This window comes from Neophocaena asiaeorientalis, unplaced genomic scaffold, assembly GCF_003031525.2.
Source record: "Neophocaena asiaeorientalis asiaeorientalis breed wild unplaced genomic scaffold, Neophocaena_asiaeorientalis_V1.1 scaffold45, whole genome shotgun sequence".
Lineage (NCBI taxonomy): Eukaryota > Metazoa > Chordata > Mammalia > Artiodactyla > Phocoenidae > Neophocaena > Neophocaena asiaeorientalis.
Genome location: NW_020174642.1, coordinates 13,261,132 through 13,278,109, shown reverse-complemented (window position 1 = coordinate 13,278,109; position 16,978 = coordinate 13,261,132). Strand labels below are relative to the sequence as shown.

The 16,978-nt window shown below is 57.1% G+C and overlaps 2 protein-coding genes across 5 annotated transcripts in view; one reads left to right on the top strand and one right to left on the bottom strand.

The window, feature by feature from the left end:
• Positions 1-318, bottom strand: part of PCNT (pericentrin) — a 94,683-nt gene extending 94,365 nt beyond the window's left edge. For all 4 annotated transcript variants that reach the window (XM_024758236.1, XM_024758238.1, XM_024758240.1 and 1 more), the window contains exon 1: positions 169-318. In XM_024758236.1, the coding sequence (XP_024614004.1) occupies positions 169-225 (57 nt within the window). In that variant the 5' untranslated portion in view covers positions 226-318. The remainder of the gene's footprint in view (positions 1-168) is intronic.
• A 1,925-nt stretch (positions 319-2,243) lies between these two features.
• CUNH21orf58 (chromosome unknown C21orf58 homolog) lies at positions 2,244-16,425 on the top strand. The gene is made up of 10 exons (XM_024758290.1): positions 2,244-2,456; positions 4,018-4,177; positions 4,945-5,005; positions 6,102-6,175; positions 6,989-7,153; positions 10,009-10,114; positions 14,658-14,779; positions 15,140-15,366; positions 15,750-15,812; positions 16,355-16,425. Exons 2-9 carry the CDS (start codon positions 4,118-4,120, stop codon positions 15,793-15,795), a joined length of 861 nt encoding a protein of 286 aa, XP_024614058.1. The 5' UTR covers positions 2,244-2,456; positions 4,018-4,117; the 3' UTR covers positions 15,796-15,812; positions 16,355-16,425.
• Positions 16,426-16,978: the final 553 nt, after the last annotated feature.

The following is a 16,978-nucleotide window of genomic DNA, read 5'->3' as shown; positions in this document are numbered from 1 at the left end:
GGCGGCCAAGGGGCGGCTTCCAGCCCAGTCGGCGGAAAGGGCAAGAGTGCGGCGGTAGCGGTCTCCTCCTGGCCGCGTCCGCTCCTGGCAGGGGGCGGTGGCAGGCACCGGAGCCCGCCCTGTGGAGCCCACGCCGGGACAGCGAGGGGAGGAGGCGCTGCCGTTTACCTTCGCTCTCCCGGCCTCCACTTTTCTGCGCCGCTGCTCTTGCTCATCTTCTTCCATCTTACTCCGAGGCTCTTCGCAGGTCGCGGGGGGGTGAAGGGGCCGATGCGCTGCCGCCTTCGCTCTATTTACACTCCCTCCCCATCGCCTGGGCTCACCCTCCCCCCGCGACAACTGTCACGCAGACGTGGGCCCGCCCCGCGTTCGGCCCCGCCCCGGGGCGTGCACCCCCGGCCCGCGGCCAATCAGGGGCCGCGGTCCTGACCTCGCGCACGCGCGTTCAGGGCGGTGCCCTCAAGGAGGCGCGGCCTGGCGGAGCTCCGCCCCTGCGTCCGTTCCTCCGATTGGCGCATAGACGCTCCCGCCTCTTCGGGCAGGACCATTGAGCGGGGCGCGGCAGCCTCGGCGCTCTTTGTGGTTGGTCGGTTTGAAGGACCCCGCGCACGTGGGTCGTCGGGCCCGGCTGGGACTGGCGCGGAGGCCGGTTCGCGTTCCCGCGAGGTTGAGGCCGCCCTGGGGGGAGTCTGCGCCGGTGTCCAGTTGAGTCAAGCTTCGCGAGCCCCCGGGGGTAGCCCAGGAGGCCGGGCCCCACTGCATGCGTGCGCCAGCTCAGGGCTGCCCCTAAAATCGCTCCGGGTTGTGGCAGTGCCCGGGGGTGGCAGGACCCAAACTTTCGTCTCCAGGGGTCCTTTCGGCGACCGGGATGGTGGCCCTGTTCGTGTCACGATCGCAGACAGCCAGCAAAATCACTTGATTCCGTTCCTAGGAGTCCCTCCTTTGGGTCCCGCTGGTGCCTGGACCCACAGAACCGGAATGCCGGGGGCGGCCAGAGTTAGTCAGTGGGAATCGGGGCCGGCATCCCCAACCCACGGAGCCCAGAGCTACAGGGACAGAAAGCCACCGGCGGTGCTGCCACTCCTGGACCCATGGATTCTTCCCACTGGGGATACAGTGCCATATCGAGGGCTCTGGTTTAATGCGTTTGCCCCCAGCTTGCACAGTCAAGGGTCCAGCCATAAAGCAGTGCCCTGCGTCAAAGAGTGTTAGCAGGGACCCCATGCAGTGAGAAACTCTGAGAGAGGGTCAGACTGAGGCCCTGCGGGCAGGAAAGGCAAACCCACACCCGGAATACAAGTGTATTCCTGTTAGGACAATCCCTGGAACCCCAGCGTGGAAGGGGCTCCATAGGGCCAACTTGCCAAGAGGCCTGTAAGGATGCAATTTTAAATGATACAGTAATTGTACGCAGTTCTAGATCACCAGAGGGAGAGAGCTGTTTCAGTGAAAGGCAAAAAAGTGTCCTCACATGGAAAAGTTTTAAGGCCTTGAAACGTTTGGGTAAATCAATCCAAATATATTGTAAATGGTTATTAAAAAGGAATGTGCTGTACTTCCTGTTCAAACTTCTGTGAAGCTAAAACTGCTCGAAAAGATAGTCTGTTAAAAGTTTTTTTAGAAAGAAAGAGAATGTGATGTGGGTTATGAATTCATGGTCCGTGTGGGAATTGGAGTCTCATGAAAGCATTGTTTGTTCCTTAGCTTCAGACGCCACTTAAGCCTGTTTGTCCAGATGAGGAAGTAAGGTGAGGTTTTTATTCCTAGCCCACGGTTTTGATTAACAGTCAAATGCTGCTACAGTTATCAGGCTCACTGGAAGCTGATAAGCTCTGACTAACTGACACTGATCCGAAGCGTGTTGTTGGCACCTCTTGTTACTGTAGCGTAAATGTGCCTGGGTGAGCGTTCCCTCGCGGAGGGTGGGGTGGGGGGATGCTCTCACCAACTGGTGATGGTTACCTAAATGGCGGGGGGGTCGCAAACTCAGGAAGAAACACAGGAAACCCCTAAGCAGCTGTGCCTCGGTTTCCCTGTGTGAGAAGTGAAAACACCCACAAACTTGCCCCCACGTCAGATCTGGCCGGGGTAGAGCTGGGTGGGGTGACAGCGCTGCAAGCGGCAGCTGGAGAAAAGGTGGCATATCAAGCAGCGCTGCTGCGGGTTAACTGTGCGGGGGTGTCGGGCGAACACGCTGCGGGTTGTTGTGTTTCCTTCACTCCTGTGCCTTCAATGCAGTAAGGTCTGTGTGCGGGCCATGTGCCCCCTGTCTGCTCTCTGAGACTGAGTGCCAGTAACTATGCTCCTCCACGAACGTGCTGTACTGACTTTACTGACGCAAGCTCACCTTTCAACCTGTGTGAACATGTGAGTCTAAGCAACCGCAACTTACACAAATCTTCAGGGAGCCCTGGAAATTCAACCACCTCCTGTGTCAGACCATAGCCCTCTGTGTGGTGAGTGATGCTTGCAGTCTTGGCTCACAGACACGAGGCGGTGGCCTCATAAGACCAGGGGTAGGCAGGCAACACTAGCAGACCACAGGATCGGATTTCCCAGGAGCAGTCAGAAACTCAGATCTATGCCTGAATCTCTCAACCTTTACATGTTGCAGTACATCTAAAACTTTGGGGGGGGCCCACGTGTTTGCCCACGGTGCTTCCTCGGACTGTGTTCCGAGGAACCCCAGAATCATTTCCATGGCTATTCTATATATTCTGAAATGTTGGATCTGACTCTTAACTTATTTTTAACAGTTAAACAGCTGTCCAGATATGTAGATACTCACCTTCAAGGAGGGAAACACAACCCCCCACTCCTTATGTATGGGCTGTGCATAGCTACTTCCTCTTGAAGAAGACAGTGTGGAAAGGGAGAGAGAAATAGTAGCTGTGCAGTGATGAAACCTGATAGACACACGTCCACGAGGTAACTAAGGTCAACGTCCACAGCGTAGGTCATGTTGACGGCACACACCCTGGAAGGGACGTGATGAGAAGGGCCTTTTGCCTCTGTGGTCTTCCTCCCAAAAACCCATAACCCCAGTCCAATTGTGAGAAATCATCAAACAAATCCCAATAGTAGAGGGACACCCTACAAAATGCCCGATACAGTAGGTATTGATACGATATAAAACAAAATACGATACTACTCAAAACTGCCCTTCCTGGGAAGCATTGAAATGAAGCATCATTTAGAAAAGTCTTCCCTCCCATCACACCCCCTCCCCATGCCAGCCCTGTGGACATGCCCTCTGCTGGGCAGGTGGGTCACCCACCGATGGTCCGCCTCCCAGGTGCCCCTGCCCCTCTCTGGGCATGGGTCCCGGCTGGGCAGTCCCCCTGCTGGAATCACATCCACCCTGAGGGGTGGTGCTTCGGGGTGGCCCCGTGTCCTCTAAGGTGCCAGCTGGGTGCCTGTGGGGTGAGCCCACCTTGAGCTCCCACCCAGAAGCCCCCAGGCACCTCGTTGGCCAGCTCCCTGGTGCCACGCAGAGTTTCCTGAAGTCTGCAGGGAGGTGGTGGTCACACCCTGTCTTCCAGTGTTCTGGCCTTTACTCCCGTCTGGCTGGGAGGATCCCTAGGAAAGGCCAGGGGCTTGCTGGCCTCCTGGAGGCCATAACGGACTGAGGGCAGGGGTGGCAGGCCCCTGTGGTGCGTGGGGGGTGGATGCCATGCCCCTCCCCACCCCATCCTCTGGGCTCTGTCCTCCCCACCAGGGCTGCACTCTACCCCTCGGGCCCCAGCTGCTGCCCACTTTTTCCTTCCCAAGGAGCCCTGCCTGGCCACACCTGGGGATCAGCAGTGTTTACTGGTAACCCCTGCATGGGGACAGGCGGGGCCTGGGAAGGACTCTCAGTGGAAACCTGGCAACTGGGCCTCGCCATGTCTGCGGATCCTAGCAACCACCATGGCGATGCCCGACACTGTGCGTCCAGGGCGTGTGCCCCCCCACACACGCTCTTCTGTGGCCGTGGAGGCCAGAAGGCAAACCGAGCCCGGCGTGGGATTCTTTCAGTGACCCCAGGGCTGGGCTGCTTCTCTCCGGCTGAGCGGTTCTTCCAGAGGGAACCGAGACGGGGAGGCTGGGCCCGTGTCGTCCCTCCTGTGGCCCCGGGATGCTGGACTCCTCAGTGGCAGATCAGTTGACCCGGCTGACCCTGAAACTCCTGGAGAAGGTAAGACAGCTGGGCACTCGTGTGTTTAACAGCTTGTTACAGAAGCACAGCTTTGAAAGGTAATATTATATGTGTAACGAGCCCACTTCCAAAGCAAAACCTTTCCAGTGGCTTCAGCCTCGTAGTGAAGAGCTGCGGTTCCTTGGCTTTTCTTCTTTGTGTTTGTACAGAAGCAAGTAGGTTCTCCTGGCAGTTTCTGCAGCTGGGAGGCAGGCCCGCACCCACGGGCTGGAGCACCGCCAGGGCGCCCTGATTCTCTCCCTCGGGGCCTCCCAGCTTCCGAGTTTCAGGGCGCGGCGTCTCGGCCGGGCCTGGGGTGGGCGGCCGGTGGACGCCCTCAGGCCGGCCCCCTTCTCCTCCTCCGAGGGTCTGCGGGGTCCTCACGGCTCCCCCCACCTCACCTGCCTGCTCTGTCCCTCTGCCCCCGACAGCTGCCCAGAGCGGCAGCAGGGCTCACCCCGGAACTGGCCCCGACAGTAGCTGCTCAGCCCAGGGCTCAGTGGGGCAGTCGGGTGGTCAGGACACAGAGCCGGCCTGGTCAGGCTCTTCAGATAGCCTCCTGCAAGGGCCTGTGGGTTTCAAGGTGGAATGTGTGTGCATTGTATGGAGAGTGTGGCCTCAGGGTCCCACCTGGCTCCCTGCCCCGCAGCCCCCTCACACGCTTCCTGCTCCCAGCGTGTCTGTCTGGGCGCTGGTGCCCGGCCTGGCCCCCCACACTGAGCCTGCGCCTGGAGCACTGTCCTCGCTCTGCTCTCTTCTCCTCACAGAAGCTGAAGCAAGAGCGCGAGGATGAGGAAGTGGATTCTGAGGACCCCCAGCTCACGCCCGGTAAGAGCCCTGGGCTGCCTGACGCTGTCACACACACACACACACACACACACACACACACACACACACCCTCATATCGTATCACATCCAGCCTGCATACCCAGGAGGGCACGTTCATCATTCCTGTATCAGACCATGTCGCCCTGAGCTCGGTGTGGGTGTGGAGGGCCTACCCCACCTGTGTCGGCCTGTGCATCCTGGGCACCCAGACCAGACGCCCCGTCGTCCCCAGCCTGGCTGGCGGTCAGATGCTTAGGCCACAGGACCCAGGGCAAGGACTGCTTTCCCTGGTGACGGGCTCCGGGCTCAGGGACATCTAGGCGAGGTGCTGGGGAGACACTGCTTGTTCTTTACTATGTGGCGTAGCCCCTTGGGCTGCGGGGGTTCCAGGCAGCTCCCAAGTGCAGCAGACAGAGCCCAGGGCCCAAATCCAGATAGAAAAAAATCCCAAACCAGGTCACATGACCAAGGACAAGCTCAGAACATGGAACAGTACAAATGGGCCAGGGAAGTGGGGACTCCTGGAGGGGGAGTGGGGACCCCAGAGGACAGGCAGCCCGGGCATCGCCGGCTCTAGGGGGAGGCGGCAGGCCTGGGGGGAGGGGGCAGGCCCGTGCACCCAGAGGAAGGGAGCTCAGGGACCACCAAAGGCATGGTGTCCAGGACGCTGCAGGAACCGTTCCCTGAGGCTCCGTGGAACATGCCAGCCTCCAGGCAGCTTGGGGCTGCGGGGTGGCTCCAGGTGGCGGGAGGCTGGGCTCTCAGCCCCATCCCGTGAGGGCCTCCTTCCTCTCACCGCGCCCCGTGGAGCCCGCGGGACTTCCCGGCAAAGGTGCAGGAGCAACGTGGTGCTCGGGCCCCAGGGGAAATCCTCACTCTGCAACTTCCGGCTCCTGTCCAGGAGTAAGATAGACCCCCCCTGAGAGACTGAGCTCCCCGCATGCCCCCCACCATTGCCCACGTAATCCCCACAGGGCAGCCCCCCGAGCTCTGTCCCCAGGCACCTCCCTCCTTCTCTGGGACAGGCGTGCAGGTCCCGGGGTGGGAGCTGCCGGGGTCTGCAGTGCTGAGCCCTGAAGCACGCGCTTCCCTCCAGGAAATGAGGACGGGCCAGAGGCCGCCCTGCGGAGCGCCCTGAGGATGAGGAAGGACCTTCTGCAGAGACTCTGGGTAGGCCACCTGGCCACAGGGAGCCTTGGCCCGAGCTCTCTGCAGCTGAGACTGCGGACTGAGCTCAGAGCAAACACGGGCCAGTGGAGGTGGGGGCCCTTCTGGAACCCGTGCTGGTTCTGCCGTTTGCGACTTGGGGGCGGACAGCTGATGGGCCGTGAGCAGCTGAGGGGCGTCATCCCCGATCACGGACTCCAGGGAGAGAGGAGAACTCACCTGTTTCCCGTAGGCTGGGCTCTCACAGGGGGCTGTTAGCTGAAAAAAACTGCTCTGTTTGCACATGATCAGAGGTGGAAGTGCCGTGTGAAGGGTCTGGTTCCCCTGGAAGTGGGATTCCAAGATGACCAGGGCTTCGTCCAAACCAGAGGCACCAGCAGCAGGGAATGACCATGGGAAGGGGTGTGTTCGGGTCCAAACGATAGTTGTGATAAACTCACTGCTTTGTGGTGAAGTCGACCTGGAAGCATGCTGGAGAGACAGAATATCCTCTATAGGCTGGAAAAAGTCGTTCGGGGTCAATTTCTCCTGTGTGCACCATGCAAGGGCCTTCAGGCTTTGCCTCCAGGGCCTGGCTCCAACTCCGACCCAGCTGCGCCCTGGGCCTACCATCTGATCATGCGCCCGGGTGGGGTGGGAGGGAGCCTGGTGCACGGGGGTAGCAGGTGGTCCTGGGGCCGCTCCCCCACTGCGGGGGCCACACGCCTGTGAGCTGGCGCTGTCGTGCCAGGCGGGGTGAGGGCCTGGGACACGCCAGCCCGCTCCGGCTGTCACAGCTCCCTGCCTCCAAGCACGGGCTCTGCTTTGGCGTTGCAGGAACAGCACCTCCTGGAAGAGGTCTCCCGGGCCCGCGCCTGGAGGGGGCTGGACGGAGGAGCCCATGGGTCAGTGCTGCCTCCAGAGGTGCCCCCCGTGGGTGTCCACCCCGCGGTCTCCCCGGCCCCACCCACCCCGGACCCACCGCAGATCACCCAACACCCAGTAAGTCTTCCTCGCGGTGAATCTGGGGGGCAGAACCAATGCAGGGAGGGTGCCACGCCCCCAGAGACCTCTCACCTAAGCAGGGATGGCGGTGTCTCCACACCTCCGTCTCTCGCCTCTTTCAGCACCTTAGGGAAGTGCGCGGAAGGGGCCGTGGGCTGAGCGGCGGCCGTGGCTGCATTCCGTGTCTGGCTCTGTCGGGGCTAATGTGTGTCATCAGGCCTCACAGGTGCCCTGAGAACTGGCTGGGGGTAGGGGGTGCTTATCTCATTACAGGTGAGAGGCTGGGGTCCCAGCTCCGCCCCACGTCCTAACCTTTGCACTAGGAGCAGAAGTATTAGGAGGTTTCAGTATCAGGAGGGCCTGAATTTGGGGAAGAAGTGTGTCAGCTCCTTTCCCAAACTTCATAATGACTGGGGAAGCTTAGCCCCTAGTCTCCAGGGCAGAATTGTAAAAGGTGGAAGACTGTTCCACTTCTGAGAGCCTCACGCCTGCATTCAGCATCCTGGGTTACAAGCGATGGAAAGCAGCTCTGACTTTCTTAAGCAAAAGGGATCGTATTAGGGGCAGCTGGATGCCCAGAGCAAGGAGGGGTGGCAGCTGGGGCCTGGCGGGCTGTGGCCTCGGGGGTTGAGTGCATGAGGAGAAGACCAGGCAAGAGGTGGGCGGGGCCAAGTTGAGAAGGTTCTGGATCGGCTGGCCAGGGAGGTTGGTGGTGCCCACAGGCTGGGTCCGTGACCTGGAGGGCGTTTATCCTCTGGGAGGGGACCTGGCAGCCCACGTGGAGGGAACAGAGAGGGAAGGGGCGTGCCAGCAGAGCCCCCGGAGCCCCCTTTGCCCCAGGAATGGTGGGGTGAGGGTGTAGGTTCAGGAGGCTCCCCCAGTCCCAATGTGCACGTACTTGCCGCAGTTCCTCAGGCCCAGTCATGCTTGGCTGTTTCAGTCTCAGCCCCAATGACACCACGAGAGCAGGCAGGGGCCTTGGTGGCTAGGATGAATGTCCCAGAGACTCCGGGGTAGGAGGTCCCCTCTGCCGCGAGAGCACCACCGCTGTGACTGCCTGCTGGTCTGTGCAGGGCGGGGGGTGGCCTGTGGGAGGGTGGCCGACTGTGGCTACAGGCCAAAGCTGGCTGCCACCTGTGTCAGTAGGACCTGTGAACTGAGAGGGGTGGTACACTTTTAAATGTTTGGGAAAGAATCAGGGGAAGAATGATAGTTTGTAACACCTGAAAATGATATGAAACACACATCTCAGGGTTCATAAGTGCTTACATGTCTGGGGCTGCTTTCCAGCTACAAAGGCAGGGGTGAGCAGTGACAACGAAAGCCGTGTGGCCACAAAGCGGGAACGATACACTGCCCAGCCCTTTACAGGAAGTTTGCCAACCCTGGTCCATGCCATCCTTTCCGTGAACTGAGAGAGAAGGGACAGGGCAGGGGGTTAAAATAGAAATCAACGCCTGGTGTGCGCCCCAAATTTTTGTGCGTTTATTTTAACTCAGGAGGGAAGCCAGAGGGTATTTCCATGCCAAGATCCTTGGATGCCTCTATTAAAGCAGAATCAATGGAAGCAGGGATGAGCTTAGCCCACTAAAGCCGGGAAACGTGGGAAGCATGAAAAACGCCATGTCTTACTCAGCTTGGGCTCCACTACAAAATAGCACAGTCTGGGCACTTAAACATCAGACGTTTACCTTCTCACCATCTGGAGGCTGGACGTCCCAGATGAAGGTGCTGGCCAATGCAGTTCCCGTGAGCGTGCTCTCCTGGCTGGTGGGTGGCCGCCTTCTCACTGTATCCTCATGGGGCAGACAGCTTCTGGTGTCTCTTTCTCTTCTTACAAGGACACCAGCCCTATCAGACTAGAGCCCCACTCTTACGACCTCATTCCCTTTATCACCTCCTCATAGGCCTCATCTCCAAATGTAGTCACTTTGGAGGTTAGGGCTTCAACATGTGAATTTGAGGGGGGACAAACATTCAGTCCATAACATTCCATGTCCTAAGTGATACCCAGACTCAAATATTTATCTATTCAGCCATCTGTTTAACCTCTAGGGTTTCTCATTTAAAGTCCCCCATGGATGGCTTGTGGATGGATGAGTGTATTTTTTTTAAATTTAATTAATTAATTAATTAATTTATTTTTGGCTGTGTTGGGTCTTCGTTTCTGTGCGAGGGTTTTCTCTAGTTGCGGCGAGTGGGGGCCACTCTTCACTGCGGTACGCGGGCCTCTCACTGTCGCGGCCTCTCTTGTTGCGGAGCACAGGCTCTAGATGCGCAGGCTCAGTAGTTGTGGCTCACAGGCCTAGTTGCTCCGCGGCATGTGGGATCTTCCCAGACCAGGGCTCAAACCCGTGTCCCCTGCATTGGCAGGCAGATTCCCAACGACTGCACCACCAGGGAAGCCCCTGGATGGGTGTATTGATGGATGGATGGATGGTGGATGGATGGATGGATGGATGGGTGGATGGATGGTGGATGAATGGTGGGTGGATGGATAGTGGATGGATGGATGGATTGATGGGTGGATGGTGGGTGGATGGATGGATGGATGGATGGTTGGATGGGGGGATGGATTGATGGGTGGATGGTGGGTGGATGAATGGATGGATGGATGGGGGCATGGATGGTGGATGGATGGATGGTGTGTGGATGTTGGATGGATGGATTGATGGGTGGATGGTGGATGAATGGATGGGTGGATGGGTGGATGGATGGATGGTTGGGGGATGGATTGATGGGTGGACAGTGGGTGGATGTTGGATGGATGGATTGATGGGTGGGTGGTGGGTGGTTCTGTAGGTCACTATTCCCAGGGCACATTCAGGTAATGGGTCGTCTGGCTCTTCTAGGCACCCCCACCTCCCACCACCATCATCCAGCCTCAGCAGCCACTCATCGCACAGATCCGCCCTCCCCAGGCCTTCCCCACTCAGCAGTCAGGAAGCGTCAAGGAAGGTAAGTGTTCAGAACGAATGTTGTCACGGGTTTATGCAATTCTCTACTGAAAAAATAGTTTTGTAAGCCAGGTAGTCTTTTAGGGCCAGCTTTTGACTACTCAACTGAAGCTATGTATTTACCAACATGAAAATAATTTCACTTTGAAAAATCCTTACTGATGGATATCCCTGAGGGAAGAAGCTTGGACTCAGATTTGAAAGAACTGTGTTCCAGCCCAACTCGTCCAGTGATTAGCTCAAAAAACCCTTGGTTAAACTGCTTTTTCTCTTTAAGTAACTTTTAAATACTTGAATTTTGGAACAGCTCTATTGAGGTGCCGTAGAATAAATCGCACACCGGTAAAGAGTACAGTTTGATAGTGTTGACACCTGTGAACCCATCGCTAAAGCAAGGCAGTGAACACGGCATCACCTCAGGCACCTTTTCCCGCCGTCCTAGCTGCTTTGTCACTCTGCACCAGTCTGCGTCTCCTAGATTTTTGTGTGAGTGCAATCGCACAGTGTGCACTCTGTCCTGTGTGGCTTCTTTCACTCGGTGGCACTGTTTTCAGACTCATCGCTCTTGCTGGGCGTAGCAAACCACGGCTCCTTGAAATCGCCCAGTGAACTTACATTGTGTGGATGGACTGGTTTGTTATCCTTTCACCTGTCGATGAACGCTTGGGTCGTTTCTAGTTTTGGTTATCACCACAAAAGCTCCATGGACACTCACGTCTGAGTCTGGATGTACATTTTTATTTCTCCTGGGTAAATATCTAGGACTGGGACGGCTGAATCATGGCAGGCGTGTGCTTAAAACTGCGATGCGCGAGAGGTCCAGTTCCTCGACACCCTCACCTGCATGTGGTGCGGTCAGCCGTGTTGGCAGGGGTGGTAGTCGCTCACTGGGGTTGTAGTTTGTGTTTTCCTGACGATGGGAGGTATTGAGAGTCCGAGGCAGACTTGTGTGTAGAACCACCTGATGAATGTTCTCAACTCTGTCGCCGGGACTGTAGCACCACTGTGTACGTGCTACATGTCAGGCCTGGTCCATGGCGGCCTGCAGCTCCCCAGGGGGACCGTTCTCACCGTGACACACAGGAAGGTGGCCTGGAGGTGCAGAGAGGACAGCCCGCTGGTCTCTCCTCACCACCCTCCTTGGCTTTTCCAGATGAACTTTAGTGACTGTCAGGCTCTAGAGGTGAACGCAGCATACCCTGTGTGTGTGTGCGTGTGTGTGTGCGTACGTGTGTGTGTGTGTGCGCGCACGTGCACGCAAGTGTCTGTGTGCCTTTAAAAAGTGCATTTAAAATCACTGGTAAAAATGAAACAGTCAGTAAGTAGCTAGTTATTCAGAAAAGTCAAGTCACGTTCCTTACCCCACTCATTATACCAAAACAAATTCCAAGTGGATCAAATATTTGAATGTAAAAATAGGGACTCTCCAAAGTACTACAACAACCCCTTTGGAGAACTGATGGGCTGCTTCCTATGAAGTAGATACGCGGCTTCTGGAGCTCCACTCCACCCCACTCCCCGCGACTGCTCTCCATGTCAGTTCTACCTTTTCGGAAAACTTCACAGAAAAGACACTGGTATAACGTCATACAGCAAATACATTTGAATTAACTCACCCTTTATTGTATCTCAGACCATCCTCCTGGAATCCCTTCCTATCATCTGGGAACAAGTCTTTTACAAGGTCCTGCAGGACAGGCTTTTGAAGCTGCCGTAGTGTTCACTTTCTTTTTATTTCCCCTTGTTCTTAAACACTAGTTTTGCTGGATATTCAAGTGTAGGTTGATAGTTATTTTCTCCCAACACTTTCTAAGGACCCCTGTGATAACATGGGGACCACCCAGATAATCCAAGATAATCTCCCTATCTGAAGATCCTTTTTAAAAAAAGTTAATTTAAAAAATTGTGGTAAAAAACACGTAACATAAAGTTGACCATCGTAACCATGTTTAAGTCGTGCTAACTGCATTCAACATTGTTGTGCAACAGATCTTTAGAATTTTCCGTCCTGTAAAACTGAAACTCTGTCCCCAGTGAACAGCTTCCCATCCCCCTCCCCCAGCCCCTTGCGCCCACCAGTCTGTGTTCCACCTTCTTGATTTTGATTGGGCTGCATGCCTCATAAGAGCGGAAGCACACAGTATTTGTCTTTGTGTGTCTGGCTTATGTCACCGAGCATAATGTCCTCAAGGTTCATCCATGTTGTAGCCTGTGTCAGAGCATCCTGCCTTTTTAAGGCTGAGTAATATCCCACTGTGTGGCTGGACCCCATTTTACTTATCCCTTCGTCCGTAGGCGGAGACTCCGGTCGCTTCCATCCCATCTCAAGATTCTTAACTTCGTCACATCTGCAAGTCCCTTTCGCTGTGTAACGGGACACATTCGCAGGTTCTGGGATCAGGATGTGGGCGTCTCTGGGGCCATTTTTTAGCCACCACGCTATTCAGTCCCTCAGACTGTGGGCCCATTTGGGGGGTTGGGCGTTCCGTTTCTGCGCAGCTGGGCTGTTGCCGCAGTGCTTCCCTGCGTGCCTTCTGGTGAATGGACGTGCTCGTGTCTGTGGGGCACACACCCGGGGATGGGATGGCTGCTTAGGAAATACTGCCAGACAGTTTTCCAAAGTGCCTGGACCCATGTGCACCCCACGGGAGGGGAGGAGAATTTCGGTTGCCCACAGCAACTTACCAACACTTGATGTTTTCAGAATTTTTCATTTTCACCAATCTGGTGGGCAGGCCATGGTAGCTTCTTCTAGTTTTAATTTGCACTTCACCTTTTCATATATTTTTGGCCACTTGAATATGCTTTTTGTGAAGTTCCCATTCAAGTATTTTGCCCATTTTTCTTTCCGGTTTTCTGCCTCTCTTATTGATTTCTAGGAATTCTTTATGTATTCTAAAAATGGGTCATTTTGACATATGTATTGCAAACAGCAAGTCCTTTTTGTGGCCCTTCCACTCTCTTCATAGTGTGTGTCTCTGGATAAAAAGAAGTTCTTAATTTTAGTGAAGTTCAGTTTTTCAGGCTTTACTCTTTATGGTTGGTACCTTTTATGTCCTGTTTAAGAAGTCTTTACCCGTCAAGGTCAGGAAGACGTTCTTCTGTATTTTCTTCTGCGGCTCTGTCTGCCTTTCACATTTAGATGTACCATCCACCTGCAATGGATTTGTGTGTGTGTTGTGAATTAGGGATCAATGCTATTATTTTTGCCATGGATACCCTGCCCTTTATTTGACCCCCTGCCCTTTATTGAAGACTGTTTGCCCACTGCACTGACGTGTGCCCTGGTGGTGAGGCTGTAGATGTGGGTCCCTTTCTCTGCCCCCACATCTGCCGACTAATCTTTTCATGCTCGATTTTACTCGGGGGGACCCTGTGGGGCTGATGGGGAGGGCTCCCTCTCAGAGGGCTCACTGTGGGTGGGGCTCCCCAAGCCCCGACCCACGTGGGTCTCCTCAAGGGCCTTTGCCCCCTGTGGGGCTGCCAGACGCAGCTTTTGCACTAGCAGTCTGGCTCTGGCCCCCTCCCCAGAGCCCCCCGGCCCTGTGCCGACATCTGTGTCAGTCAGGGCTCGGCAGAGAAACAGAACCAGCAGGGTGTGTAATACAGCGAGAAAGACGTGCTTTAAGGAATTGGCCCACGTGATTGTGGAGGCTTGGAAAGTCCACACCTGCAGGGAGGTCTGGGAGAGCGGCCTGAGGGGGAGGCTGTCTGCTGCAGCCCCAGCTCCAAGGCGCCCGCGGGAGCCCCAGCCCAGGCCTGGAGGCCCCATCTGCGTGGCTGCGTGTGTGAGTGGTCCTTAGAGGCTCGCTTTCCTTTGGTGAGGCCAACAGGGCCTGGAGGGCTACCTAATTTCCAGGGCCTAGTTGCTGTGGAAAGAGGCAACATTTATGTCCCACACTGACCAAAATTAGCGTTTCCTAGTGTCCCGAGTTGGTGAACATATTAGCTTCCTGGGGTGGCTGCGACAAAGCGCCACAAGCCGGTGGCCTAAAATGACAGGACTGTGTCTGCTCCCAGTCTGGAGGCTGAGCTCCAAACTCAAGGTGCGGCAGGTCCCGGGGAGGGTCCTTCCTGCCCCTCCAGCTCCTGGGGCTCCGGGCGCCCCTCCAGCCTCCGCCCACCGCCTCTGCGTCTTGCCTCTTCTTCTGTCTCAGAGCTCCGTCTGCCTCTCGCTCAGGAAGACACTGGCCTTGGGTTTAGGGCTCCCCTGGCTGATTTCATCTCAAGATCCTTAACATACCTGCAAAGACCCTTTTCCAAATCAGACCACATTCAGAGGTCCTGGGGATTAGCATGTGGATACCGTCGGGGCCACCACGCAGCCCAGCTGACGGACGAGAGGAATCCAGTAGCAAGAAAGCTGCACCGTCAGTAGGGTTCAAAAGGACGCGTCTGAGCACACAGCCCGGGACCCGCAGACCCACAGGCCTCCACGCCTGCTCGTAGAGCTCTGTGTCTGCTTCACCTGAGCTCCGTTCCAGGAGCAGCCCGGTCACCGGCGGCCGTCCGAGCGTGACCCGGCCCTCCGTGCCCTCCCTCAGACATGGTGGAGATGATGCTGATGCAGAGCGCACAGATGCACCAGATCCTCGTGCAGAACCTGATGCTCAGAGCCCTGCCCCCATCAGCACTCGCACCCGCCCCCCTGCGCCTCCCCCCACAGGTAGGCTCCACACCCAAACCAAGACCAGAGGACCTGGTGGCTCTTCCTCCAGAAATCCATGCACCTCTGTAGCTCTGAAAAACACATTACTGGCTCCAGCTTGAAGCTCCCCAGCGCCCCCCAGTCCCACCCAGATGAGGAACGGGTTGACCAGTTCAGGGCCCAGACAGCGGCCCCCTTGAGCCAGATGAGCTCTGCTGGAGCCTGCCCCCCACCCTCCTGCCCTCCTGGACCCCTGCCCACCGCTGCTCTGACCCTGACCCCATCCTGAGTCAAGAACCACGTGGAGGGGAGGGGAGCCCAGGAGCAGCCGGGGGCCCGCTGAAATGTCCTGGTGTGTGTCATGCTGAGGACCCGCAGTGGGCTCGCCCCGCCGTCCTGCGAGCCAAGAGGCAGAAGCCGCCCTCTGTGTACCACCATCACCACTACGCGCCCGCAGCCCCGCTGCAGGCCAGCCCCACTCCTGGCTCCCCGGCGGGTTATTCCATGTGGCCCCCGGTGGTCTCCGCCACTGCCCTCCCTCCTGCTGCCAGCTTCCTGCCCACCGTGTGGCACGTGGCCCGTCCCTCAGTGGCCGCCCTTGGCACGTAAGTCCGGGCTGGGCTCCGGGCCAGCCTCCTGGGCCTGCGGGGCGGGAGGACCCCAGGTCCTGGGTCGGCCCTCCTCACCCTCTGTCAGGCCTGTAGCTGCAGCAGGAGCCTGGGGAGGCCTTGCCAGCTCCCGAGGGAGGGGTGTGGCGGGGGTGGGAGGTAACCCTGGCAGCCTCAGTCCTAGCTGCCACGGCTGGGTGTGGACCCCATGCCCTCCTCCCAGGGGAGCTGCCCAAGGCTTGGGTCATTTGTCCAGCCCAGCAGGGGAGGGCCCAGTATAAGCCCGGCTGTGAGGGCCCCCACGGAGCCCTGGCGGCGAGACCCACCTGAGCGTGGTGTCTGTGAGCCAGCTGCATCCAGAGACACCCTCCTTCCTCTAGGGCTGTGTCCGACGGCGTCCTGCCCACACAGGCTCCAGGCCTGTGACCCCACCACGGGCTCGGGTAAGCGGCAGGGCCTCGTGCTCCCCCAGGGGGTGGGCAGCCGCGGCCCTGCATGCGGGGCGGGGAGGGTCACGAGGAGACACGGCTCAGGAGCCAGGAGAGGAAAGGTCGACTGAGGTAGCCACACGAACCTTGAACCTTGAACCTTCCTGGGGGAAACGCCACGAGCAGAGTGACACTCGTGGTGCCCGGCGGCCCAGGGCAGAGACCCCGGCTCGTCACAGCAAGGGAGCAGCCGCAGGACATGTGCCTGGTGTGTCTGTGTGAGGGCAGAGCTGCAGGCCGGTTCACTCACGTAGCTTCTCCTCCTGAAGCCAAGCACCGGAGGCTGGGCTGAGGCAGGGCTGTCTTCCATCTGCCTCTGGCTGGATTCTCCCCATGGGACGAGTTACCTTTACTCCACTCTCTGCCCCTCTTTTAATTTTTTCTGGTGGAATTATGCTTCCTGGCTGCTTTAATATAATTTTCTCTCAAGTGCCATTTTCAAGTATTACGCATGTTTTCATTGGCCCCTTTTGGGATAAATGGTCTCTTTCCCCAAGTTCCACAGGAGCAGGAGCCCTGCTCCAGCCTTGCATCTTTGGACCCTCGCAGTTGCCAGAAGGGTCGTCAGAGGAAGCGAGATGACCTTGGAATTGCCCTTTGGCTGCACACAGGCGCCCCCTGGGCTGACCTCGCCCCGTGCAGCTGCCCAGCGAGGAGAGGGCCGGGGCCTGGGCGCCTGAGTGCAGCTCGTCTCGACAGACGCCGCTGTCTTCTTAAATGTGCAGTTAAACGTCTGAGCCGATTTCCTTATTTTCATGTTGATGTTTTCTTTCTTTCTTTCTCCCCCAGCAGTGCGGCCTGCGGGGGGCGGGGAATGGGCACCAGGGAATTCCCATTCAGTTTGACGTTTTCTAACATGGCTTTTCCCTTTGGTTTTATTTCTCAACGTAATTATTAATTCAATAGAGGGAAGAGATTTGACAGAAGTTCACCATGTTTGGATGGTCTGGTAAATTGGAAAAACTCAGTTTTGTTTACCTCCCAAATCAGGAAAGCCCTGCCTTCCCTCCTATGTCTTTCTCACCTGTGAGTGTCCTTTACTTTCACACAGAACATTTCACTTCCGTCACCAAATGTGTGGGGTTTCCCCACATCAAGCAGTCCTCTGTGACCCCCGCATG